The sequence below is a fragment of the Caenorhabditis elegans genome, chromosome V (assembly GCF_000002985.6).
Source record: "Caenorhabditis elegans chromosome V".
Lineage (NCBI taxonomy): Eukaryota > Metazoa > Nematoda > Chromadorea > Rhabditida > Rhabditidae > Caenorhabditis > Caenorhabditis elegans.
Window position 1 is genome coordinate 19,225,513 of NC_003283.11, and position 26,269 is coordinate 19,251,781.

The 26,269-nt window shown below is 36.2% G+C and overlaps 6 protein-coding genes and 4 pseudogenes across 12 annotated transcripts; 6 read left to right on the forward strand and 4 right to left on the reverse strand.

Moving 5' to 3' along the window:
* Positions 1-8: 8 nt before the first annotated feature.
* Positions 9-25,571, reverse strand: str-81 (Seven TM Receptor). Of its 2 annotated transcripts, NR_102121.1 has the most exons (8): positions 25,483-25,571; positions 25,315-25,440; positions 1,156-1,362; positions 940-1,106; positions 760-894; positions 450-717; positions 224-401; positions 31-173 (listed from the first exon to the last, which is right to left on the reverse strand). NR_102121.1 is itself a non-coding variant. In NM_075336.2 (6 exons), exons 1-6 carry the CDS (start codon positions 1,360-1,362, stop codon positions 31-33), a joined length of 1,098 nt encoding a protein of 365 aa, NP_507737.1. In that variant the 5' UTR covers position 1,363; the 3' UTR covers positions 9-30. The 2 variants fall into 2 exon arrangements, 1 of the variants encoding a protein (NP_507737.1); NM_075336.2 differs by lacking the exons at positions 25,315-25,440; positions 25,483-25,571 and having other exon boundaries at positions 9-173; positions 1,156-1,363.
* On the forward strand, positions 2,965-3,312 carry T26H2.11 (annotated as a pseudogene). Its single transcript has one exon. A coding segment is annotated over exon 1 (348 nt).
* Positions 5,270-6,508, forward strand: sqst-3 (ZZ-type domain-containing protein; the record flags this gene model as incomplete). The annotated part of the gene is made up of 2 exons (NM_075337.3): positions 5,270-5,552; positions 6,102-6,508. 2 exons carry the CDS (start codon positions 5,270-5,272, stop codon positions 6,506-6,508), a joined length of 690 nt encoding a protein of 229 aa, NP_507738.1.
* Positions 6,774-8,175, reverse strand: T26H2.12 (annotated as a pseudogene). The gene is made up of 2 exons: positions 7,403-8,175; positions 6,774-6,996 (listed from the first exon to the last, which is right to left on the reverse strand). Coding segments are annotated over exons 1-2 (996 nt in total).
* On the forward strand, positions 8,257-10,149 carry fbxb-116 (F-box associated domain-containing protein). Its single transcript, NM_075338.3, has 3 exons — positions 8,257-8,527; positions 8,969-9,446; positions 9,642-10,149. The coding sequence occupies exons 1-3, from the start codon at positions 8,445-8,447 to the stop codon at positions 10,071-10,073; spliced, it is 993 nt and encodes a 330-aa protein (NP_507739.1). The 5' UTR covers positions 8,257-8,444; the 3' UTR covers positions 10,074-10,149.
* Positions 10,483-11,792, reverse strand: fbxb-2 (F-box domain-containing protein). Its single transcript, NM_075339.2, has 2 exons — positions 11,704-11,792; positions 10,483-11,653 (listed from the first exon to the last, which is right to left on the reverse strand). The coding sequence occupies exons 1-2, from the start codon at positions 11,784-11,786 to the stop codon at positions 10,579-10,581; spliced, it is 1,158 nt and encodes a 385-aa protein (NP_507740.1). The 5' UTR covers positions 11,787-11,792; the 3' UTR covers positions 10,483-10,578.
* fbxb-115 lies at positions 12,909-14,717 on the reverse strand (the record flags this gene model as incomplete). 2 transcript variants are annotated; one of them, NM_075340.2, is made up of 3 exons in its annotated part: positions 12,909-13,373; positions 13,650-14,130; positions 14,174-14,717. In NM_075340.2, the coding sequence occupies 3 exons, from the start codon at positions 14,335-14,337 to the stop codon at positions 12,909-12,911; spliced, it is 1,110 nt and encodes a 369-aa protein (NP_507741.1). The 2 variants fall into 2 exon arrangements, with proteins under 2 accessions (NP_507741.1, NP_001309668.1); NM_001322606.1 differs by lacking the exon at positions 14,174-14,717 and having other exon boundaries at positions 13,650-14,102.
* On the forward strand, positions 14,842-16,198 carry fbxb-1 (F-box domain-containing protein; the record flags this gene model as incomplete). Its single annotated transcript, NM_075341.2, has 2 exons — positions 14,842-14,984; positions 15,038-16,198. 2 exons carry the CDS (start codon positions 14,842-14,844, stop codon positions 16,110-16,112), a joined length of 1,218 nt encoding a protein of 405 aa, NP_507742.1. The 3' UTR covers positions 16,113-16,198.
* On the forward strand, positions 17,366-19,476 carry F21D9.6 (annotated as a pseudogene). The gene is made up of 3 exons: positions 17,366-17,445; positions 17,497-17,955; positions 19,016-19,476. Coding segments are annotated over exons 1-3 (1,000 nt in total).
* F21D9.5 lies at positions 21,883-25,577 on the forward strand (annotated as a pseudogene). The gene is made up of 3 exons: positions 21,883-21,959; positions 22,015-22,462; positions 22,512-25,577. Coding segments are annotated over exons 1-3 (3,591 nt in total).
* The last annotated feature ends 692 nt before the right edge of the window (positions 25,578-26,269 follow it).

Sequence of the window (26,269 nt, forward strand, 5' to 3'; positions counted from 1 at the left end):
TTTTGTTTTTTTTTCATCGATAAAAATTATTTAATTTTGAATGGAATCAAATCGCGGAGAAGTTTCATCTGACGACCCTCCTTTCTTTTCTTTTTTCCGGCTCGATATACTTGAAACATTCATTTCTATTGTACTGCATCGATTTTGACGAACGAGACGATGGCAAAAGAGTTCTGAATACAATAAGTATAAAAATGTTTTTTATGTTCAGAATTATATGTACTTTTCAAGAAATTCCTGTACGGCTTGATGATGAACAAAACTCCAATTGGGTCAATCATAGGATACAAAACCAATGATATACTGAGAATATTAGCGTCGGCGTCAAGTGGAAGTTCGAAAAGTGGGAGAACATAAAATATTGCACACGGAACAAAAATTAAGGCAGTTGGTGTAAGGGTCTGTTGATAATTTCAGTTTGCAATTTTTGACAACAAAGGTGCAATTACCTGAACAAGAAGCGCTGTGAATAATTGTTTTTGAATATACATATGCGAAGACAAGTGGGATGTAGTTTTATGTGTCACTTTGTAGGTTTTAACTCCACAATAAATAATCACAATAACCATTGCACCAAATACACTGTTGAGTGTAAGAGCAGTGCCAATGGATAAATAATTGAGAACTCTTTCGTTTTTCTCATTTCGAACAAAGTATTCGACTGCCACATAATATACTTGCTCAGCTGGCACTTCATAAACTAAAGCCATCGATTCTCTGAATTATATAATTTCGTATCATCAGCTCACATATACTTACCTTATTGATTTATCTTTTTCCGCTGTTAGATTAATACCTACAAAGCCACATCCTCCATAGACAACAGCTACAATCAACATTGAAAATACGAAATATAGAAGACGCCAGCCGAAGAAGTATTTCAGATTTTTTTTACTATAAATTGTTATTTTAATTATTGAGTTCAATTGAATAACACACTTGTGCATTGCAAAATACCGAAAAACAAATTGTGCACTAAGAATCAAAAGAACATATCCAACGGATACACAACATAAACCTAATGAAGCCCAAATACCCCATGATGGAAGATTCAAGTGATTACTTATAGTAAACATCATAAATGTTCCTCCAATTGTGTGGAAACACTGCAAAAATAAAGGTTAAGCACTCTGAAAACAAAATATTCTGAATAACCATGTGTGTGACAGAAGCGATAATCGTAAAAAATATGCTTTGCATTGAAAACCAAGCCATGAGATGTTTGTATCGACCAAATGATTTTTCAGATTTTGTGCAAATACAGTACAACAAAAGAAGATTGACGGGAATTGAAAAGCTTAGAGCTGCCAAATCGATAAACGATGTGAGTGCTATCCACACCGAACCTTTAAGCACTGTCATCTGGAAATTTCTGATAATCATTGTGACTTTCTGTTATATCAACGGAAATTTATTATATTTATATGATTGCCTATTAAAATCTTTTAATTTTTTAATTCCAAATCTAGATATCTTGAACTAAACAAAATCGTCTTGATAAAAGAAATACGATATTTGAAAGATATGCTCAACATTAAATTAAAAAAAAGACTATTGATTCCACACATTCTGATTGTTGTCAAGTGGGTAAAATGGAAACTGAATAAACAAGACAGAAAGCTAGTATTAAGTGAAATAAGAATATTTCCTACTAATGAGAGTGTGATGCTAATAGAAATAATATTTTTGAAATCAGACAATCAATTTCACCCGAGAGACATCTTCTGATTCACTTTTCTGACTAAAATGATGAAATTAAATGTGCTGATTCAATTTGAATTGTTAAATTAATGTGATGTTTCATATCTGAAGCTTCATAGTTTGATTATTAGAAATGTGTTTTACAGTGATCACTATAATGGATCGTCTTGAAAAATTACGTTTTATTTGATAAAAGTTTCATTTTTCTTGAAATATCTTCTAGAAGAAAGAAAAACTGCATAACCCTAGTTTTATTTGAGTTTTATTATGATCTTGTGAATAATACAAACTTCCAATTATAAGTTATTTAAAATAGCATTGAAAAAGTTATTTGAGATGGTAGACAGATGACGTTTTTGTTGTTTTTTATGTTGAAATATCTCAAAAATTCAGAATTTTCTGAAAATATACAATTCGATTTTATTTTTGTGCTTTTAATATTAAATAACTTTATTAAACCAAGTAGAGAAACCAAAAAAGTTAAACTAAATGAACTGTTATATTATCATGAGCAGTATATTTTATTTTTCATGTTCACCTGTCTCTCTATTATTAAAAACATCCGCTTCCAACAGATTGAAAGCATAACAACCATTTCCAATTTGATTTGCATGTTATATATGTTTATTTTTCAATATCATCGGATTTCTCCTCTAATTTTCAAATTAATCTAGGTTTCTGTCTGTTATGGAATAGCAGCGTTTGTAGGTCAAACATTCTAGAAAAATTTTACAAACTCAAAAAAAATTTGAGTACAATTGGTCTCTATTTCGATAACTGTTAGCTTGCTAGAACGTAGACTTTTAATTGTGTTTAATTGTTCCAGATTCTATGTATTCCATTGGATGTTTTTCTGCGTCTGTATTTATTCTAAAATATTATTCAATTTTACACTAACTCAAGTTTGTTGATACATTTTTTGGTTATAGTCATATAACTATGTAAGATTAACAATATAATCCCTTTCTAGCGAAGTTATATTCTTCGGATATAGAAATTTCAAAACAAAAAAAACCCCAAAAAAATTATGAATGTTTACTTTTCTCAAACGGAAGAATTTTTTAAAAGTTTATTTGATACATTACACATAGGGATAACTTAGATAATTAAAACGCGGAACCCAACAAGTGGATCATAAATCAATCATTTGTGTAGTTTTCAACAAAATTGCTCATTAAACCTTGCGCCCGATGAACTTATGGCGTTTACAAATTCGGTGTTAAAATTCTCCGCCAGAGACTATTTGCAGGTCATCTCATGGATGTTCTGAATAGGTCCTCAATAGAAATCCAAGTTTTCATGCATATTGACAAACTCGATGACTTATTAAACTCGAGCGGTTGCCTAGTTGACCTCCATTCTAGCAGATTTACCGAGAAAGATCTAAACTTATATCTGAATCACTGGACACTTGGTCTAGCACATCAAAATCTGAAATGATCTCGCGTAAGCCGAGGGGAATATACAAGAGATATATTGAAAGGCATACCGTATCAAGAAGATTCGGGTCCGTAACATACTGGGGTGGATACGATATTCAAAGGAATGATGGAACGGATGCAACACTCTACATCTCTGAAACTAGAGAGCGACTTCAACTTAATTCTCAAGGTATGGGAATGAATATTCCAATTTTTGAAACTTAAATGATAATCTGGAGAAGATAATCATAAATTTTATCGAAAGCTTTCTGTTCCAACCAATTTTCAGAGAAAAAATAAATGTTGAAACATCCTCTCTGTTATCAGCTGTCTTGTTTTTTCCGTTCCAGAAGTTCACAATTGTTTAGTTTTTGACAAATCATACTACATAATTTATTCAAACTAATAATCTTAGGCTTAGATTTAGGTTTATTAGTAGGCTTAGGATTAGGCTTAGACTAAGGCTTGGGCTCAGGCTTAGGCTTAGGCTAAGGCTTAGGCTCAGGCTCAGGCTCAGGCTCAGGCTCAGGCTCAGGCTCAGGCTCAGGCTCAGGCTCAGGCTCAGGCTCAGGCTCAGGCTCAGGCTCAGGCTCAGGCTCAGGCTCAGGCTCAGGCTCAGGCTCAGGCTCAGGCTCAGGCTCAGGCTCAGGCTCAGGCTCAGGCTCAGGCTCAGGCTCAGGCTCAGGCCCAGGCTCAGGCTCAGGCTTAGGCTTAGGCTTAGGCTGAGGATTAGGCTTAGGCTCAGGCTTAGGCACAGGCTCAGGCTCAGGCTCAGGCTCAGGCTCAGGCTTAGGCTCAGGCTTAGGCTTAGGCTTAGGCTGAGGATTAGGCTTAGGCTCAGGCTTAGGCACAGGCTCAGGCTCAGGCTCAGGCTCAGGCTCAGGCTTAGGCTCAGGCTTAGGCTTAGGCTTAGGCTTAGGTTCATTCTTAGGCTTAGGCTTAGGCTTAGGCCTAGGCTTTGGCTTAGGCTAAGGCTTAAACTAAGATTTAGGCACAGGCTCAGGCTCAGGCTTAGGCTTATGAAAAATAGAAAAATCTTACTTATCCCCCACGTATTCTCCACTCTGCTCAAGAAAAGTTCTTTAGCCAGCTCCTTTAATTGTTCCAGCGCCTTTGAATGATCCAAAGCAACCAGAATAACTTTTTTCCCAGACTTGTGAATAAACGTCACAGAAACCAGATCGGTTCCGTCGTCTCTACGACCACATGCTCCACGAACTCCATCAATCCACTGGTCTAGGGAACGGTGCTCATTCTTCTTATTGTGTTCGAAGACAAGTTTGAAATCGGCTGGCAGTAGATCGATTTCTTCATATAGTCTAAGAGGTCCTTCGTGAATGATTCGATTGATTTCTGGATCAATGTCGGTGTCAGGTCCAGACATTCTGCCGATAGAAAATGAATGAGGGAGAATGAGAATACAGCAGGGCTTGGCATGAAGTTTTATATTAACCTTTTTGGAACTCGCAAAACTGATAAGACTTGCGGAATGATAAAACTGATAAGCAAGACTCCGCTAAAATTTGTAACCAGTTTCCCGGAATTCAACTGAGGAACGGAGTTCGACGCCGAAAAAAGCTATCCAAGACATTTATGTATAAAGTGACATATTCTGACGACAAAAACTGTCACTTTCTCACTCGAAAAGCGATTTTTCACTGCAAAGTGGACAACGAAATAAAAAATAAAAAACTGCTCTCCCTTTTTTCCAACATTTTTCACTGGAAAATGCAATTGTTAAGCCCAAAACTGCTTTTTCAGACGCTCTTTCAAACAAAGACCCAAAAACTGCTCTCATACGTGGTTATCAAGTTGCGACTAAAATTTGACGTCGAAAACTGCTCTTTCAGCCAATTTTTCTTCGAAAAACGAGATAAATCGCTAATGACAATGTAGAAACGTCCAAGAATCAAAACTGAAACTTCCGCCTTATCTAAAATGTTTACTACCTTTTCACGAATTTCGGTCACGTGGTAATACTCCGAAGCGTTAGGTGTGATAAGGATCACAAACTAGAAGAAGTTGTTTGTAAGGCAAAATTCAAACATCCGCAGGTCTTATCACCAAACTCTGTATAAAACGAAGGATGGGATGGAACTGAAGCATAAAGTTTCTACTAACTTTCTCCAATTTCTCCAATTCCATCAATGGAAGCCCGTGAGCCATCAAGTCTTGCCGAGGAGCTGGAGCTGGTGCCACCCGAGCTTCGATCGAACTTCGAGAACAAATCAAGCTCCATCATACCACTTTATCTTTCTTCTAATACATCTCACTCTGCGTCGAGCTACACCCGTACGGTCTATGTCACTTTCCACAAGACTTTTGAGAAGAAAGTTGTGTCAATGGATTTTAGTGAGTCTACTGCTTTCGAGGATATCTCTAGACGTGCCAGAAGCTTGTTTCCCGGATCTGATTGGAGAATTTTTTCAGGTAAGCTTTTTTTAGACCAATAGCAAATTCATAGTCCGACTAGCCTATAGACTTGGGCTTAGGCTTAGGCTCAGGCTCAGGCTTAGACTTATGCTAAGGCTTATGCTTTTAATTAGGCTTAGGCTTAGGCTAAGGCATTCACTTAGGCTTAGGTTTAGGCTTAGGCTTCGGTTCGAGCTGAGGCTCAGACTTAAGCTTAGGCTCAGGCTTAGGCTTAGGCCTAGACTTTGGATTAAGCTTAGGCTTTGGTATAGGCTTAGGCTTAGGCTTAGGCTTGGGCTTGGGTTGGGCTTGGGCTTGGGTTGGGCTCAGGCTTAGGCTTAGGCTGAGGATTATGCTTAGGCTTCAGTTTTAGCCTAGGCTTATGCTCAGGCTTAGGCTAAGGCTTTCACTTAGGCTTAGGTTTAGGCTTAGGCCTAGGCTTAGGCTTCGGTTTAGACTTTGGATTAAGCTTAGGCTCTGGTATAGGCTTAGGATTAGGCTTAGGCTTAGGCTTAGGCCTAGGCGTTGGATTTTTCTATTCTAATCTCTATTCAATCTCTATTCCAGGCAACCCCTACCACTCGAACGTTGAAATTCATAGCTCCAGTGAAATCTACTCGTACATCAAGCGGACCACCATCTGCGGCTTCGAGTACCTTGTCATTAACCTCGAACCGATCGTTGAGCCCCATCACACGAACTCCGAGTTTTACGCGAAATGCGACTCATGTGGAACTCAAATCGCAGGACGCCGCTACAAATGCACAATGTGCGCGGACTTTGACATTTGTGAACGTTGTGAGGCAAAATCGGTTCATCTCCAGCATGCGATGCTTCGTATCAGCACCGGCTTGAGAACCGAGATCCCCGGCTACATTACGATGAATGCGCCGAGCTATGTGTTTGGCGAGACGAGACCACATCTGCGTGAAGAAGTAACTATTCGTCACTTGGAGGGAGAGACCTTACAATAAAAGATTTTTATTGAAACTTGCCTTTTTTGAACAACAACTTGCCCGATTCTTTTAATTTATTCAGCAGGGGATTGAATGCTAACTTTTATAAAATTGTGTTGAAATCTCATTGAGAAAAGATGTTCGCTGCGCTTCAGGAGATGCAAATTGAAAACCTCCATGGACCTAAGCCTGGGGGCCAGATATCATAAGCTGAGCCTAAAATATTCAAAACTATTTTTTTTAAACCGTGAGTGAAAAATGCTGTCGATTCACAGATCCTTTTTTATTTAAAGTTATAGCTATCAGATTTACGAATATAAAGTGTTCCTTCAACTCCATCGTTCCTTTGAATATCAACGCCACCATGGTAAGTCTTTGGCGCAAACCCTCGATTTTTAAAATAAATGGTTCTTGATCTAGTTTCGGGCTGCTCCTGGTAAGGTATCCCTTTCAATAAAGCTTTCAAAAAGCCTAATCTAGCGTCTGCACGCAGGCGTTCGAAGGCGCTGGAACAATTAAAGGAGCTGGCTAAAGAACTTTTCTTGAGCAGAGTGGAGAATACGTGGGGGATAAGTAAGATTTTTCTATTTTTCATAAGCCTAAGCCTAAGCCTGAGCCTGAGCCTGAGCCTGTGCCTAAGCCTAAGCCTGAGACTAAGCCTAAGCCTAAGCCTAAGCCTAAGCCTAAGCCTTAGCCTAAGCCTAAGCCTGAGCCCAAGCCTTAGTCTAAGCCTAATCCTAAGCCTACTCATAAACCTAAATCTAAGCCTAAGCCTAAGCCTAAGCCTGAGCCTGAGCCTGAGCCTGAGCCTAAGCCTGAGCCTGAGTGAAAAATTATAACGTTATGTTCTATAGATTATTAGTTTGAATAAATTATGTAGTATGATTTGTCAAAAACTAAACAATTGTGAACTTCTGGAACGGAAAAAACAAGACAGCTGATAACAGAGAGGATGTTTCAACATTTAGTTTGAGTAGAAAATTTGACGGATACACGGCAGTTTTGTGATCCAAAAAATCTGAAATTCTGACAATATGATGATTTTTGTCAAAATTATAAATACATACCATCAAGTGTTCCGCGTTGCTGTAAGTATATTTGAGAACACTATTAGATGAATTGTAGGCATCGGAAGTTATTTTATTGATAGGAATGTATTTGTAGAAGTTTCGAGCGCCTTTTTCACGGCCAACATAACGTTCCAAACAATCATCAATATCTATAGTAGACTTATTCAGAACATCCATGATATGATGCAAATACTCTCTGGCGGTGAATTTTAATGAAGAATTTTCAAAAGTGATAGCATGACTGTCTCTATTAACACTCCAATCACTCAATAAGTTATCAATGGAATCATCGGAATCACTGTCGCTCCAGTAGCACCTTCTTTCCACTTTCTTCGAAATCCTGACAGAGTGTGGCAAAGTTTCAACGTTATCGAACCTCAACAACAGTCGAAAATACGAATTTCTATTTTCGAATTTAATTGAAAGCTTCTTTTCTTCTAAAATAACATCCAAATCGCTGCAATCTAGATGCATCGATTCAACAGCGTGTTTAGTGGAGTTGGAATAACTTGATTATAAACTACGAGCTGCATAGTAAAGCACTTACAGTTCGACTATATTCATGTGACGGAGAGTTTTAATCAGAGATTTTGCTGGAAGACGGAGAAGATTCATGGCAGAGAGAGAGAGAAAGAGGGGAAAATGGTAACGGACTGGAAATGAGCAAAGAGAGACAGGGCACACGCTACGCAACCGCGTCACAGTTACGATCGATAGTCTTTTTTAATTGAGCACTCTTCCTCTGAAACCGAATATATACCCTGTTAACTACGTTCCTTCCATATTTGGTTCACTACTTGAAACCCGTAAAATCTTCTTCAAATCCAATTCTCAGTTTTCCAAAACTAGGCCTATTTTTTTTTTGAAACTTCCTTCACCCTATCATGAGTGTACCGTACTTCCATCTTCTCCGCCTTTCAGCCAGGTCTATCGGTAGAGCTCTCCGTTGCATGGATGTGATTCAATTGTAAGCCTTCTTTCAGTTTAACAGTACGTTAAAGGTGGAGTAGCGCCAGTGGGGATTTTGCCTTAATTTTCATAATGATCAGAAAGGGTCAATTATCATAATAAAACAATCCAAAAACATTCGAGATTTTTCATAATTTCGGGCCAAAGTTTTGGCAAATTGCCAAAAGTTTGAAAACTATGAGCTTTTAAGGAACAATGTTTTATTACGAATATTTTAAACAAAATTACAGTATAAAAAGTATAGGGAAAAAAAATTTTTTTTTTGGTCGACTTAATTATGAGTGGCCAAAACTGAGTAATTGTCACTTTTTGACAGTAAATAAATCATTTTCAAAAAATTGTTAGTTTTATTTAATATTCGGTCATTTTGAGGCCATAAGAGTGGTTTTTAACAATTTCCCCACTGGCGCTACTTCACCTTTAAAACAACAACTTTCAGAATTTCCCTGTCTTTCTGCTCCAAAACCTGTAAAAGTGCGGTGACAGCGACGAATCTCGAATGCACCAGTATAATTGTTACTGTAATGAGGACTATGTTGAAAATTAACCTACACTTTAGAGTTGTGACATGCGAACTAGTTCTGAATTATGAGAATCTGGATGAGCTTCCGCATTCTGTGAAAATCTGGGAGAATCCGGGTAACCCATTAATTGGTTATATAATGGAAGCGGAAGATTTCTCCACTATCGCTTTTGCGAACACATCACTGAGCTTCACCTCTAAAAATTACATGCTACATATTATGGATATCATGAACAAGTCTACAATAGATGTTGATGACGCTGGCGATGATGTTCCTTTAATAGTTCTTCAAGATTTGTTCAAAAACATTTGTATAACACGACTAATATGTATCTCGGAAATATCGCCTAATAACATGCAAAAGTACGCTTCTGTCCATGCAAGAGACTGTATGGTACGTTTGTTGTTTTATTTGGATTACCGCCAACTTTTCTCTGAGCAAATTTGAATTCCCGCTAACCCCTACAGTACTACAGTACTCCTACTGTACCCCAAGCATATCGCTTCACTACTTCTAAACCAAACTCCCTTCAAAAGACAAAACATTAGACTTCATTCCCTACCACCTAATTTTTTGAAACAATTTCAGATTCCAATGTCTACAGATCTGGAAATACATTCATCAGCTTATCCAACCTTTTGTTCAAGCTTTGACAGCCTAGATATTCGGACTCCGCTACACTCGCCCAATGATTTGTTAAACTTTAACAGTTCGACTGTAACAATCACTGATAGCAGATTAACAGAAAAAGACTGCAATTTGTTCTTGAAGCATTGGCTACTTGGGATATCAAGTCAAAATCTGAAACTACTGACTGTGTGTTTTCTGATTGATGACAAGAATGCTCTATTGGATGGCATTTTCTACACCCAGCAACCGGAGCCTAGAGCCATGGGATTTGAAAGCCGACGGTTTGATTACAGGACAATCCGTGGTAGCTTTGATGTTCAAAACGTGGATGGAGTTGAAGCAACACTTTATCTTTACGATTTTAGTTTTGATTTTGTTGTATTGGAATGAAATTTTCTTTAAATTTAGTTGCAGTGATTTTTGATTTATATCAGCACACCTTTCTAATTAACTAATAAATATTTTTCTCATCTTAACAAGTGACCTAGTTTAACTGAAAATCAGAAAATGTTAGAGTAATATCGTATTCAAGCTTACAGTTTAATAATCCCATGTGACTGATAGTCGTAGACCTTTCAGGAAAACGTAGCACATTCACGGTGGAGAAAAATAGTTACTGACTGGAAATAAGAAGAGAGACACGCCAGATGGTACATCGCAGTGCCACTGAAATGATCGATACTCTATGTCAGACAAAGCCATTGGCACAAGCGGGACCTAATTCCCAGCTGAGTTGAAAAATTAGTAACTTGTCACAAACTAACTTTTTTTTCTAGAACTTTAGTAGATTATGATGCAAAGCTTTATTGAAAAAATTTGAATCCAAGTAGATTTTCGAGGTTTACAACATTTATTCTTATAAAATCAGTATGTCAGAAGTAATATTGTAGGTTCGCTAATCCAAAAATTTATTGTTCTCGAAATCCACCTCATTCCAAACTTTCATGCTAAAACTTCTTTGTCCAGTCATAATATAAATTTCTACAGTCGCCACAGCTCCATCATCGATCCTTCTTATATTGTGAATTTTATGTTGTACAGCAGAGGCTCCTGGTAGAGTAATAATGTTACCAAGATTTCTGGTTAGATGCAAACAAATGCTCCGGGTTTTGGGAATCTCCAAGTGATTGATCCCACTCAAGACATCTTCAACATTGGAACCATCACCGTGTCTGCCATAAACAGTCAGATACTCCAGTTTTCTATTTGATCCTTTCATCCAGCATTTCAAGAACAAGTTTAGGTCCTTCATTGATAAAACCTTTAAATCACTGGATAGATGTAGATGCTCACTGTTCATTATCAATATATCATTTAGTTGATATTGATGAGCAAGGAAATGTGACTTGAATATATCCAAGTTCTGGATGAACGCCAATGGAAGAGAGTTTTTCATGCTATATCTTTGAACCTCTAGTACATTTAAAAAGGGCATGATTGCTTCGAAAACCTGTTTATCAGAGCTGGCTTTGCGGCGTCTGGCTTCTTCATCCGGGTACTCGCGCTCATACCAGTTATTGAATTTAAATTTTCTAACCTTCAATCCACCGAAAACTTTTGTAAGGTCACTGAAATCAATTGGGTAGGCTTCAGTGTCACAAATAACCTTGTCGATTCTGTCGCAGTTGCTCACATCTAGAAGATGCTCCACATAATGTACAATCTCCAAACCTGGCCTCTCCCATTCAAAATCGTATTTCGAGTAAGCAGTCTCAGTTAATTCTTCAGTTAATTTATCAAAAATTATCTCAACACGGTTGGGAATCCCCAGCTTCGATGGTACTTTTGAGTTCCGACAGGTTGATTGGAGAGCATCGATATTCAAGTAAAAATATACTTGAAAAGAGTTGATGAAATTCATAGAAATTCTGATATGTGTGCTGAGAATGATTATAAACTCGATGGCGTGCAACAACTTTGCTGATTCAACTATGCTCTTCGACCGTTGTGAGCAGAAAGAAATGGCGATTCTGAAATTGAAAATTAAAACTAAAATTTGAAATATTAAGGTGAAACTTACAAGTTGACGTATTCCGTAGTTTGAAAAGCGTTCAAACGAGCCTTTTTGGGCAAATCGAGAATTCGGAAGGCAGTAGTAGTCATTGTTGCACAGTTTGTACAAATGACTAGCCTATTGACTACACAACCATTACGGAGAGAATAGGTGTTATAAAATGGGAAGAGGCCGGGTCAGGGTCACTCTAATTTCTAACATATCTGATATTGTAAATCTCTAAACATTGCTTGACTCGAATTCCAGATTTTTTTTTTCGTAAAAACTATTAAGTTTAAATTACAGCCCAGAGGGATCACCACCAGGTAGTGTACCTGAATCCCAGATCCGCAGTGCATATCACTTGAAGAACGGATCGTCCTTTAATCCTTTAATCCTTTAAAAGAATAAAAAATGTGTACATAAGACTTTTTGGTTTTTTTTTGGTATTTGACTAAAAATCAGGACTAAAAAAACCAAAAAATCCAAAAAAAAAAGTTTGCCGTGTCGAGTCTCGACTCTAGACTATTCTGTATTGAAAAACATGTTAAAATGTATTTTAAAACAGTTGTGACGTCATAAATGTATTTTAATGCATTTTGCAACATTACTTATAACCCAATTAAAAATCAATTTAAGCCTCAGAATTTTTGGTTTTTTTTTTGGTTTTTGGAAAATTTCAATTTTTTTTTGTTGTTTTGGTTTTTCGGTCCAACATTTTTTGTCACAGGCCTGATACTCATGTAACGGAGAATTTTAGCCAGAGACTTTGCTGGAAGACGGAGAAGATTCATGGCACAGAGAGAGAGGGGAGACTGGCAACGGACTGGAAATGAGCAAAGAGAGACGGGGCGCACGCTACGCAACCGCGTCACAGTTACGATCGATAGTCTTTTAAAGTGAGCCCTGGCTCTCACTGAAACTGAATATACCTTGTTAACTACGTTCCTACGCAATATATACTTTGTTCACTACTCGAAAACCGGAAAATCTTATTTAAATCCGATTCTCAGTTTTCCGAAACTAGGTCTATTCTTAGTCCTTAACCTCATTGTCATGATTATGCCGTACTTTCATCTTCTCCGCCTTCCAGCCAAGTCTCTTGGTACAAACTGTTGAAAGTTTTGGTTTCTGTGAAATTTTTATTATAAATAAACTGTACAAAATATGATCGTAGAGTAACAAATGTGTACATAATTATGGCGGCTTACAAGGTTACAATAAAATATTAGTCAATTTTCTGAAATTTCTGAAATTTCTGACTTTTCCCAGACAACAAATGTAAAGTACTCAGGCTTATCAATGTAGATTGTTGCTTCCGTTCCATCATTCCTTCGAACATCGCACCCTCCTTGGTATGTCCATGTGCAAGAGAGGTTATATGAAACGGTTCTTGATCTGGACGCCGGCTGTTGCTTGAAACAAATCCCACGTAACAAAGATTCTAGATCATCAACTCTTTTAAATGTTCTCAACCGTTTCAGATCTGGGTTCGATAGTCCTAGTATCCAATGTTTCAGGAATAAATTGAAATCCTTCTCCGTGAAACGACTATAAGATAAATCGACTAGACTACTGTTTAGGTTCAATAAGCCATTGAAATTAAGAGACGAAGTATTAATATCAAGGTGTTCAAAATTTGAGCAAAGAACTTGATGTGCATACGGTAGAATTCCGAGTTGTAAACCAGGAGTGATCTGGAATAATTTTAAATAATTGATTCTCATGTAATACCGTATATCCTCTATTAGTTTTGCACCCCTTTGCTCAACTTTGGCAGCTCATATCTCAGTAGTCGTTTGTTCTATAGAAAAGTTGTCAACTGATAAAATATTTGTTAGATGTTTTTCTATAGTATGTAGTTTGTTAATTATTTATATGTTCAAAACAAAATGAGATATGAGCTGTCAAAGTTGAGCAAAGGGGTGCAAAACTAATAGAGGATATACGGTAATTACTAAAAATTATGATACCTTAGCTTGTTTTGCATGACAAGATGTGTATTTGAGCACGTTATTAGGAAACTTGTCCGAATCATATATCAGCTGAAGAATGGGCACTCCATTGAACAAATCGCGAATCGCTTTTCGAGACACCCCGTCTGCCCCTCCAGCATCAGTAATGGTTATCTCGGACTTGTTCACAACATCCAAGACATGGCACAAGTAGTCTCTAGCCGTGAACTTCAATGAATCATTTGAAAAAGTAATTGGTTCTTTATATATGTCCTGACTCCCAACACTCCCATAGCCCATAGGCTCAGCGATCTTGGCGGAAACCGGAAGGTTCTCCAAGTTTGTGAACCTTAAAGTCAGCTGGAATGACGGGAGATGCCATGATTCAAAGTTAAGCTCGACCTCTTTTTCAGTTACAGTCACGTTTACATTTTCAATCTCAAGGCTTAGAGCTTTCACTGCTTTTTTCATGGAATCAGAGCAGAATGAGATGGATAATCTGGAAAATTTTAGGTCAAAGAGGCAAAATTGAACAATCTTACAGTTCGAAAACATCCATATTACTGAGTACTTCATTCAGTGCTTTAGATGGAAGACGGAGAAGATAGAAGGGAGGCATGAAAATAGCAGTAATGATGAAAAAAGTGCGGAGGAAGGGTACGGCATCTCTATGGAAACCGAGCTTCACGTGCTCGAAACTGCTCATTAGTATCGTGCCCCTGTTGGAATTATGGATACCACTAGAAGTAGTACTTGTGTAGTATTTTTGAAAGTGGTTAACAGTTTTGGGGGTAGATGTACTACACTATCCCTAGAAGGTTATGCTAGCGCGCTCTACCGGGAAGTTTTCAAAAAAGTTAAAGTATTGAAAAAAAAAACTATAGGTAATTCAAGTGTAGAATTCGAAATCTAAGGTTTCAAATTAAATAAAACTTTAAACATATAGAAAATCAAAGCATTTTCTATGAAATTCTGGAAACTAGCTGAACATCAGTTAAAATTAGACATTAGAGAACCACCCGTTTGATGACTTTAAACTGATTTCATGCAGGTTGTGTAGTCGACAAGACAGTCATTTGTGCAATCTGTACAACAATGACGTCAGAATCCACCCTATCGACAAGTGTGCTCGGAGTAGAATACCCCAAAAATATTATATCAGATCTCTGAGCATAATTAGAGTGACCCAGACCCGGCCTCTTCCCGATTGATGACTCCTACTCTCTGCCAAATTTTTTGCGAGCCAGTCATTTGTACAAACTGGGCAACAATGACTACTACTGCCTTCCCAATTCTTGATCTACCTGAAAAGGCTCGTTTGAATGCTTTTAAAACAATGGAAAATGTCAATTTGTAAGTTTTAGCACTAGTTTTTTAAACGTTTTTTTTTAACTTCTCTCTTTCAGAATTTCCCTTTCTTTCTGCTCTCAACGGTCCAAGAGCATAGTTAAATCTACTGAGTTGCTGCACGCCTCCGAATTCATAATCATTCTCAGCACACATATCACAATTTCTATGAATTTCGATAACTCTTTTCAAGTATATTTTTACTTAAATATCGATGCCCTCGAATCAACGTGTCAAAACTCAATAGTACCATTGAAGCTGGGGATTCCCAACCGTGTTGAGACAAGTTTTGATAAGATAGCTGACGATTATGGGACTGCTTACTCGAAATACGATTTTGAATGGGCGAATCCAGGTTTGGAGATTGGATATTATGTGGAGCATCTTCTAGATGTGAGCAACTGCGACAGAATCGACAAGGTTATTTGTGACACTGAAGCCTACCCAATTGATTTCAGTGACCTTACAAAAGTTTTCGGTGGATTGAAGGTTAGAAAATTTAAATTCAATAAATGGTATGGCCGCGAGTACCCGGATGAAGAAGCCAGACGCCACAAGGCTAACTCGGACAAACTAATTTTCAGAGCCATCATGCCTGTTGTAAATGCCCTGGAGATTAATGAAAATCGGATGGAAAATGATCTTCCACTGGTGTTCATCCAGAACTTGGATAAGTTCAAGTCTTTTTACATTTCTCATCAGTATCAGTTAAATGATATATTGATGATGAACTGTGAGCATATACATCTATCCAGTGATGCACAGGCTTTATCGATAAAGGACCTGAACTTGTTCTTGAAATGCTGGATGAAAGGATCGAATATGAACCTGGAGTATCTGGTTATTTATGGCCGAAATGCCCATGGTTCCAATGTCGTAGATGTGGTGAATGGGATTAAACACTTGGAGATTTCCAAAACCCTTGACCTGTGTTTCCAACTACCCAGGAAACTTCATTCCTTTATTTCTTTGAAAGGAAGCTCATCTTTGCATCATAAAAGATACAACATAAGAAGGCTAGAGGATGGAGCTGTTGCAACTGTTAAAATTGATGTTATGAACCGTCGAGATACAAGTTTCTTCTTCAAAGTTTGGAATGAGGTGGATTTTGAGAACAATCCAATTTTGGTATAAAGACCTATTGTATTTCTGATATTGTAAATCTCTAAACATTGCTTGACTCAAATTTCTGATTTTTGCAATTAAACTGTTAAAAGTTTTGGTTTCTGTGTAGTTTTCATTATAAATATACTGTACATAATATGATCGTAGAACAAAAAATGTGTACATAATTATGGCGACTTACAAGGTTACAATAAAATATTAGTCAATTTTCTGAAATGTCTGAAATTTCTAAATTTTCCCTTTGAACAGTGGTCTATTAGAATCATCATATAGTCGTTTCACGGATCATAAAAGAAACAACATATGAAGGCTAGAAGATGGAACTGTGGCAACTGTTGAGATTGATGTGATGGACAATAGAAAGCAACTTTTTATCATGAAAGTTTGGAATGAGATGGATTTTGTGAACAATCCCATGTTCTAATGGGAAAGAGTGTTTTGTTTTTGTTTCGCTATTACCATTTCTCTTTCAATTTCATAATCATTTCCCATTTGTGTCTGTATAAATGTTGGAATTATTCAATAAACCAATTGCAACCTTCTGAAATTCTTGGACTTTGATTTGTTTTGTTAGGTTGGAAGACTATGCAACTTTTTTGGGGAAACTTAATTTTCAGTTTTTTTTTTCACAAATGGAAACACCGATATTTCTACCGTAAACTTCAACTTTCAGAAAAGACTGGCGGGCCAGGGACTCGTTAGTTTTTTGAGCATTAGACCTACTCCAGGAGTGTGTGGCATTTGCTGTTCAACAAATTGGTCGGTTTGCCACTTTACCGATTTGCCGGAAATTTCCATATCAATTTGCCGATTTACTGTTTGCCGAACATCAATTTGCCGGAAGTTTTTAGACTGATTTTTCATAAGACGGGAACACTTAAAACTTTACCTTAATAAATAATGGAGTAGTGCAGTGGGTGAGGCTAGCGGAGCCCCTCCCACATCTTGGCTATTTTCAGGTGTTCTAAGAAAAATTGATTTTCAAAAACTTGCATCACTAGCAACCGTTATCAAATAATTACATCGAAACATGACCCGGGAAAACTAAATAAAATGTGTCTTCGCCAGAGACCGCCTCAGAGGGGTATCCCTGTCAATAACTCGTAACCGTGTTGCAACGGGGGTCGTCTTCTTGTACATAAGGGCACATAAGAACCCTATGACGTCACCCGAGACAGGTGAAAAGAGACTATCGATTCACAAAGCGTCATTGTGCAGTAGTCTTATTCTGTCATACCATTCACTCTTCCTTACCCCCAGTCATGGCCTTGCCCTTCCATCTTCTCCGTCTCCCAGAAAAATCTCTCGATTTTACGTTGAAATGCATGATGCCTAATGTAGTGTAAGTATTATATTTAGTTAATCAATAAATGTTAAATTTACTTTTTTTCAGATTTTCCCTCTCATTCTGCTCTAAACGCACAAAAAATGCGGTAAACCTGGGCAAATCTCCTATAACTGTGGTATTTGGCAAAAAAGGACTCTCCTTCGAATTCAAAGTCTACAACGAAATGGAAGCTAAACTCAATCTTTCAAGAGAAACTGTGCCAGTTACTGCACGGCTACGACTTGATAACTATATGTTGTTCGCACGTGGCAATTTCCAGGGGCCCACGCCTCTCCTCAATATTAGGACGTTGAACTTCACTCCAAGAGATTACCTACTTCATCTAATGGATTTGTTCAAGCAATCAGAAATTGATGTTCGTGAGGAGATCAAAGACACTTTTTCGAGAAAAATGAGCTTCGACGTTTGTTAGATGGCATTCGAATCTTGAAATTTACATGTTTTATTTATAACACATTGAACGAAGTACACCAGTATGTATCGACACGTGCAGAATCTTTTGAGGTATGCACAAAGTTAAAAAAAATGTTTAGCGGGAAACTCAATTTTTCTAGGAAGAAATGTTTTACGGAAATTTAAAATTTTCTAGGAAAATTGTTTTTGTTTTCTGAAAAAAAATATTTGGCGGGAAATTCAAAGTTTCTGGGGAACTGTTGGCAAAAAGTTAGGTTTTCCGAAACGGAAATTTGGCGGGAATTAAAAATTATCTAGGGAAACATTTTTTGGCGGGAGTTTCACATTTTCTGGGTAACAATTTGGCAAAAAATTAAGTTTGCCGAAACAAAAAATTTTGGCAGCATTTTTAAATGTTGTGGGAAAAATGTTTGGCGGGAAATTAGAATTTTCTGATAAAAAAAATGTTTGGCGGGAAATTTAAATTTTCTGAAACAAAAATTGGGCAGGATTTTAAAATTTTTTGAGAAAAATATTTGGCGGGAAATTGACATTTTGAATTAAAACAATATTTGGTGAGAATTCAAATATTCTTTTAAAAAAGTTGTTGGCGGCAAATTCAAATTTTCTAAGAAAATATTTGGTGGGAAATTCAAATTTTCTGAAACAAAAATTTGGCAAGGTTTTTGAATTTTTCGAGAAAAATTTTTTGGCGGAAAATTCCAATTTTTTGAGAAACATGCTTGGCGGGAAATTAAAATTTTCTGAGAAACATGCTTGGCGAGAAATTCAAATTTTCTTTTAAAAAAAGTTGTTGGCGGCAAGTTCAAATTTTCTGATAAAATTTTTTTTGGCGGGAAATTCAAATTTTTGAATACAAAAAAATATTGCCGAGAGTTCACATTTTCTTATAAAAAGCTTTTGGCGGGAAATTCAAATTTTCTGAAAAAAATATTTGGCGGAAATTCAAAATCTTTGTAACAAAAATTTGGCAGGATTTTCAAATTTGCTGGGAAAAATATTTGCCGGCAAATTCAAATTTTCTGAAAAAAAAGTTGTTGGCGGGAAATTCAAATTTTTTGGGAAACATATTTGGCGGCAAATTCAAATTTTCTGAGAAATAATTTTTGACGGAAAATTCAAATCTTTCAACTATTTTTCAATTTTTCAGACTCGCATTACGTTCTGCTATCACTATTGCCACATGATGCTTTCCGGAAACGTTTTTCAACATGATATCGAATGCCCAATGTTCAGAATTAATGAGCTATTGCAACTGAACAGTGAATTTATTGAACTTAATCAGACAATCTTTGGCAGCGGCAATCTAAATTTATTCTTGAAACATTGGCTTCTCGGTTTAACACATCAAAATTTAAAGTTTATGGTTACAACAATGGAAACAAAAGACCTTGAAGCTTTGTGGAAAGGAATCGACTATCAGCAGCAGCCAGAGTCCAAAACAAGAACCGTCAGGATCAAGCCCCACGTCAAGCATCCTCCCCGACGGTATAAAACGTCAGAAACGTTCAAAGGGGGCTACGATATTCTGAGAATCGATGGGACACTGGCAACGGTGTTTTTATTCAGAAAAAATGTCTGTAATTTTTATTTTGTTGTTTGGGATTAATAGTTTCTTGGCACCAAATAAAGTGTATTTGAATATTAAATATCGTACATATTTTTACATTTAACGTGAAGACGGCCAAGGGCTCTCAAAAATGAGCACAGTATATTAACTAGCAAGTTTTTTGAAAGAACATGGTAGAACCCCTTTTTAGTGCAATTAAACAATTATGTGGATATATCATATAATAGTTTTATTTCGAAATCTACATTTTTGTAAAATTTTTTTGGTTTATTACTGAATTTTGTTGATATATTTTTGGTTTTTCCACTGATCTAGCAAAGTTTAGTCACAATTTTTGTGAGTATTTTGTTGTCACTACGTAAAAAAAAAATCAATTCGACCCATTTGAGCAAATTCAGACAACAACAATTTTTTGGTCAATTTTTCAAAAAAATTTCGAAAAAAAAATCCAATTAAATTGTGATGAAAATTTGTGAAATAAGTCAATTTTTCTGTTTTGCATATCAGAAACCGATTTAAAATCTGAGATTGTTACTGAAAATTTCAAAAGATTGAAGTAAACTCAGCGTTTTTTATATGAAACACTAATTTTACAAATGCAAACTGTTATATCTTAAAGGAAAAGTCATATAACTTTCTTTTAAAAAATATCAAAAACCTTTCAATAACCTGTATTTACAGAAAATATGTTAAAAATTTTCGAAGCACCTTACAAGGGAAGTCTTTGAGGGGGTCCGTAGATTTGGGGTTCTCATGCTAAAATTCCTACAGAAGAGTGTTAGTTATGATCTCTCCAAAAAATTTAGCTGCCCCGGTCAAGTTTCAGCAAAGTTATGACGTTTTGAAATTTCAGTTAAAAACACCATTGAAATCCACTGTCTTACCATGCAATCCACGCAAATCTCAACTTGCGTGACCACTGAAAATGTGACACCTACCACATTGAGTTGAAAAATGTCCTCGGTGGCCGAGTTGGGAGTGCGCGCGTCTGATAAGATTTAAGCTTTGGTTCGATTCCTTCTATTTTTGAAATATTTTTGTAAGTTGAATAAAGTTGTAAAACAACTCATTCAAACATTTTTGCGCATTTTTAAAGTGATTTTATTCTTATTCGGGAACCTAGAATCATTGTCCGCACTTTTTGGAAATTTTTATTTTTTTCATTTTTGCTCAAAATTTCTTGATCAACTCCAAGCAAAAAATTCAAAAAATTTCATTTTTCTAAACAATTATGAAATTGCTATGTTGTTGTTCAGAAATGTATGAAACGTACATTACACAAGTTTTAACTCTCTATTCGCAAGTAAACCGTCGAAATGATCTACATCTCACGAGCTTTGTGCAAAATATTTAACCAACTTTGAAGTTGCATAACTTCGTTGAGATAAATTATTTTGAAACATGATCAACTAACAAAATGTTTGTTGAATAACAGTGAACAAAGTTTTAGTTATAAACTTTTTGATACCTTCAGCCACCAAAAAGTTGTGAACGTTTTCCAAAACACAATGTTAATAGAAAAACTAGCCAAATGCCAACCTTGTTTTCTTCTTTGTAGCTGGAGGTATCAAAAAGTTTATAACTAAAACTTTGTTCACTGTTATTCAACAAACATTTTGTTAGATGATCATTTTTCAAAATAATTTATCTCAACGAAGTTATGCAACTTCAAAGTTGGTTAAATATTTTGCACAAAGCTCGTGAGATGTAGATCATTTCGACGGTTTACTTGCGAATAGAGAGTTAAAACTTGTGTAATGTACGTTTCATACATTTCTGAACAACAACATAGCAATTTCATAATTGTTTAGAAAAATGAAATTTTTTGAATTTTTTGCTTGTTGAATTTTTTTATTTTTTGAATTTTTTGCTTTTTTGCCGATTTTCAAAATTTCCGGCAATTGCCCAATTTGGCGATTGCCGGTTTTCATAATTTTCGGCAATCGGCAATTTTGGCGATTGACGGTTTTCAAAATTATCAGAAATCTGCCATTTCGGCAATTGCCGGGTTTCAATATTTCCGGCAATCGGCCAATTCGGCAATCGCCGGTTTTCGAAAATTCCGGCAATTGACAATTTCGGCAAGTACCGAAATCGCCGAAAATTCGATTGCCGAACGGAAATTGCCGCGCACCCCTGGTCTAAAATTGCATCAGTTTTGACAAGATGTATCATTTTATTTTAAAGCCCGTGAGGGCCCTACGCTACTGGTGCGTTCTAGAAAGAAGAGTTTGCTAGCCTCATTACCTTCTCACTTAAGACATGTTTTCTGTTTTTCTCACAAAATCTTGGTGACCAGCACCTATCCAGAATATTATTGATTGCCTCCGGAACGCTCCAATTATTAGAAAAAAAACTAATCGATCGCGCGAACCGTGCTGCATAGAGACTATGTCAGACATCCTACCCTCTTTCAATTCATTCATTCTTCCACTCTCCCTCTCGTCATGTCATCGTCCGATCAATCCCGTCGTCCATTAAAATCCCTATCAGATGTGTACAAAAACGATCATGTAGTTGAATTGTGAGTTGTTTTCTTTTTTCATACGATTACCTATTTCAATCTTTCATCATTTTAGAATTGCCCGTTCATTTTGCTCTGAAACTATAAAAAACCATCTGAAATCATCAAACGTGCACGATGCAAGCATGCACATTGATCTCAAAAAGCAACCTGGCATCACTTTGAAAGTTGTAAAAAGTTGTGGAGTTGCGAAATTAAATTTTCCTGAAGACAAAAACGCTGTCAATATTTTTGTCAAAACTTGGATAAGGGGAAATCAGGTATTCGATATAACTTCTGGATGTTAGAATTTCACAGCAAAAGATTACTTACTTCATTTCATGAGTTTTTTGAACAATCCAGTTATCAATGTCTTTTATGATAATAATGAAAATGGTTTGGATAAAGATAGCGTTCAAAGTTTGCTAGCTGATACCCACCCTATTATATTTTTCACATATGTAAATTTCAAAACACCTAACAAAATGCTCCAACATGCTTTGAACAACACAAAATGCTTTGAGGTTTGGGAATTTGCCTTTTTTTTATCATCATAAGTGATACATTTTTCAGATTTGCGGACAAACTCCAGCACATTCCTCGGCTCATCCAATTTTATCCAAGAACTTTGATATGCTTTTTGTTAGATTTCCAACTATCGATCTCAATATCTTATTGAGCATTAGCAGCCCAATTATTGTTGTAAGGATATCAATGTGTTCCTGAAGCTGTGGATAATTGGATGTGCAAATATCAATCTGAAGTTACTAGAGATAAACTCGAATAGTGATACGTTCGATGAAAAAGCAATTCGTAAAGGTGTAGATTATCTGAAGCAGCCTTGGTCCATGGAGAGAACTTTCGAGTACAAGTATCCGACAAGCAGATATCTGCATTCGGAAGATTTTCGTAGTCTCTACGATATTCAAAGAAACGACGGAGTTCGAGCGACGTTTTTATGTCAAAATTTGCGTTTTTTGTTTGTGGTGTGGGATTGATATATTGTTAACAAATAAAAATGTATGAAATTGTCGAATCAAGTGTGAGATGATTAAAGGAAATATTGCCTGTCTGGCTGTGCTGTGCGAAGTATTGAGTATTGTTCAAATTGATACGACACAGTTGTAGGGAAACTGTGTCCGACATTTTTCGCGTTTTGCGCGTGAATCAATCCTAGGCCACCACACGATTCCTAGGCCATATTTGTTCAACAAAGATTGTTTTAATTGTATTTATTTCGAACTTTAACTCGTTTTTCTCTTTTAAAAAAATTTAAGGAAACTGGAGAGAGAAGGAATTCTATGTATAAAATACTTATCCGTAGTTAAATTTTAAAGGTTCTTCGTCGATTTTTCAGACTAAAAATGCTGATTGTTAACGGATTTTTCCCGTTTTTCTTTTGTTATATTCGTTCACTTAAACATGAATACTATATTTTTAGACAATTTTTTTATTAAGGAAACTCTCTCTTTAAAGAAAAAAACAACATTTTGTTGGAAAAACATTGAAAACCGTTTCATAACCTTTACTTTCAGAAAATACGTTTAAAACTCTTGAAGATCGTCAGAGTCTAGAGCTACATTAATTTTGACAAGATGTACCAATTTACAGCCCGCAAGGACCCTACGTTACTCGTACGTTCTAGCAAAAAGTGCCGGCTTTTGTAGTTTTCTAGCCTTATTTTTGCCTTCACACTTAAGACATGCTATATGTTTTTCTCACAAAATCTTGGTGAACGGCACCTATCCAGAATATATAATAATAATATTATTGATTGCCTCGGGAACGCTCAAATTATTAGAAATTATTAAAGACAAAAACTCTGTCAATATTGTTGTCAATACTTTGAAAGGGGAAAAACAGGTATTCGATATAACTTCTGGATGCTTGAATTTTACGGCAAAAGATTACTTGCTTCATTTCATGGATTATTTGAACAATCCATATATCAAAGTTTTCTATAATGCCGAAGAAAATAGTTTGGATGAAGAAAGCGTTCAATGTTTGCTAGCTGATATCCCGATTGTAGAATTCACATATATACATTTTCAAAGCGCCGAACAAAATGCTCCGACATGCTTTGAACAACACAAAATGCTTTCAGGTTTGGGAATCTGTCTTTTTTACCATTATGAGGGATACATTTTTCAGATTCACGGACAAACACCATCACATTCTTCGGCTCATCCAATTTTATCCAAGAACTTTGATAAGCTCGTTGTTGGGTTTTCAACTATGGATCTCAATAGCTTATTGAACATGAGCCCATTTATTGAGATTTCATGGACCATAATCTCAGAAAAAGACACAAACTTGTTCCTGAAACTTTGGTTTAAAGGATGCGCTAATATCAATCTGAAGTTATTGGAGATATATTCTTATCGTAATCGAATGCTTGATGACACTGCTATTTGCAAGGGAATCGAGTATCTGGAGCAGCCAAGTTTTACGAAGAGAAATTTCCAATACAAGGATCCAAGATGGAAATTTCCGCGATCAAAAAATGTCAATCGTGGCCGCAATATTAAAAGGAACGACGGTGTTCAAGCGACGTTTGTATGTAAAGATTGGGGTTTTTTGTTTATAGTGAATTGTCGAAATTGAATTTGCCGGCAAATCGGCAAATTGACGAGTTTGGCAAAATTGTTTGCAGTCTATGAATGTTCCTTCATATATTTTGAATAGTAAACAAGTTCTTTGAAATTATCTAAAGATAATGGGGACAAAACGGTCAACTGTGTACCTAATTATAATTTAAAATCACTCAATTTTTAATTTGAAGTTTTTTTATCAGGCGCCTGATTTCGGAGTTACAGGCGAAAACGTGAAGAATTAGGGTTTTTTTTTTAAATTTGACCAAGCTCACTTCTATCGACTGTAACTCAGAAACGTGAGGAGGGACAACAATGTCACATAATGATAAAATGTAGCTGATGATGTGTACATTAATGTTGTAATACATTACTTTTGTATATCTCTCATGGTTTAAAAGTTAGCACCGCTCAAACATAAAAATGTCAATTTTGCAAGCTTTTTCGGCACTTCCAACAGATGTATCGCTACCAATAAGCTATGCCTGAGTCTGAAATTTTTCAGTTTTGTTTAACTAACTGTCTAATACCTCTACGCATACAAAGTTTTTGATTTCACAAAGAAATGAAAAAATTCGAAAAAAAAATTTTTTTTTTCGTCATCATAGTTCTGTGTTTTAAATAATCTGGAAGTTGACCGATGTGGCTGATATTGTTGGGCTTGTCATTACTAACAGTCTTCTATACAACCGCAAAATAATATCCAAGAAAAAACCAAAACTAGAAAAAAACGAAAAACTTATTGAACGACCTAATACAAGGCCAGTTTTCAAAAAAAGGCTCACCCGAATTTGAAATCAGTGACTTCTACGGAAATTGTTTCATTAACATCGATCACAATTTGCTTCTTTTTGAGATTCAATGACTCAGCTGCTTGTTTTGCAGATTCGGAGATTAGAGCAAAATTGATTCTAAATTAGAAATCCCAGGCTAACTCCAGTTGAAACACTTACATATCACGGGGTGCCAATATCCAAAGTGCTTTTCTCAGAGCCTGCGTGGGCAACTGGAGAATTGGAAAAGTGACAGTAGTAGTAGTCATTATGGCGAAAAGAGGGTAATAATGAATAAGACTAGATTAGAATGCACAACAACGAAAAATATTGTATTCTGACGTGGCAGGTGGGAAGTGACCTCGGAGCAGCTGCGTCCTTATGATATTAACGTGTTGAACAGTCGACAAATTTGCCAAATTGGCGATTTGTCATGTGCCGAACATCAATTTGCCGAAAGGTTTTAGAGGGATTTTTATAAGATGGAAACACTTAGAGGTGGAGTAGCTCCAGTGGGGAAATTGTTAAAAACCACTCCTTTGGTCCCAAAATGACGAAATATCATAATAAAACTTTTCTAAAAAATTTTGAATTTTTCTGTTTACTGTCAAAAAGTGGCAATTGCTCAGTTTTTGCCACTCATAATTTTGGAAGTCAACCAAAAAAAAAACATTTTTTTTCGACATTTTTTATGTTTTAATTTTGTTTAAATTATTGTATTAAAACATTGTAGGGGTCGAAACATGCGACAATTCTTTAAATTTCCTCAAAAGCTCGTATTTTTCAAAGTTTTGGCAATTTTTTCGGAAATTATGAAAAATCTAAAATTTTTTGGAGAGTTTCATTATGATATTTGGTTGCCACCTTTAAACCTGTCCCTTTTTTAGATTTTTTCTTGCATTCTTCCGATTTTTTTATGGAATTTGCTTACATTTCAAAATAGATGTAGGATTTGCCGCTTTTTCGG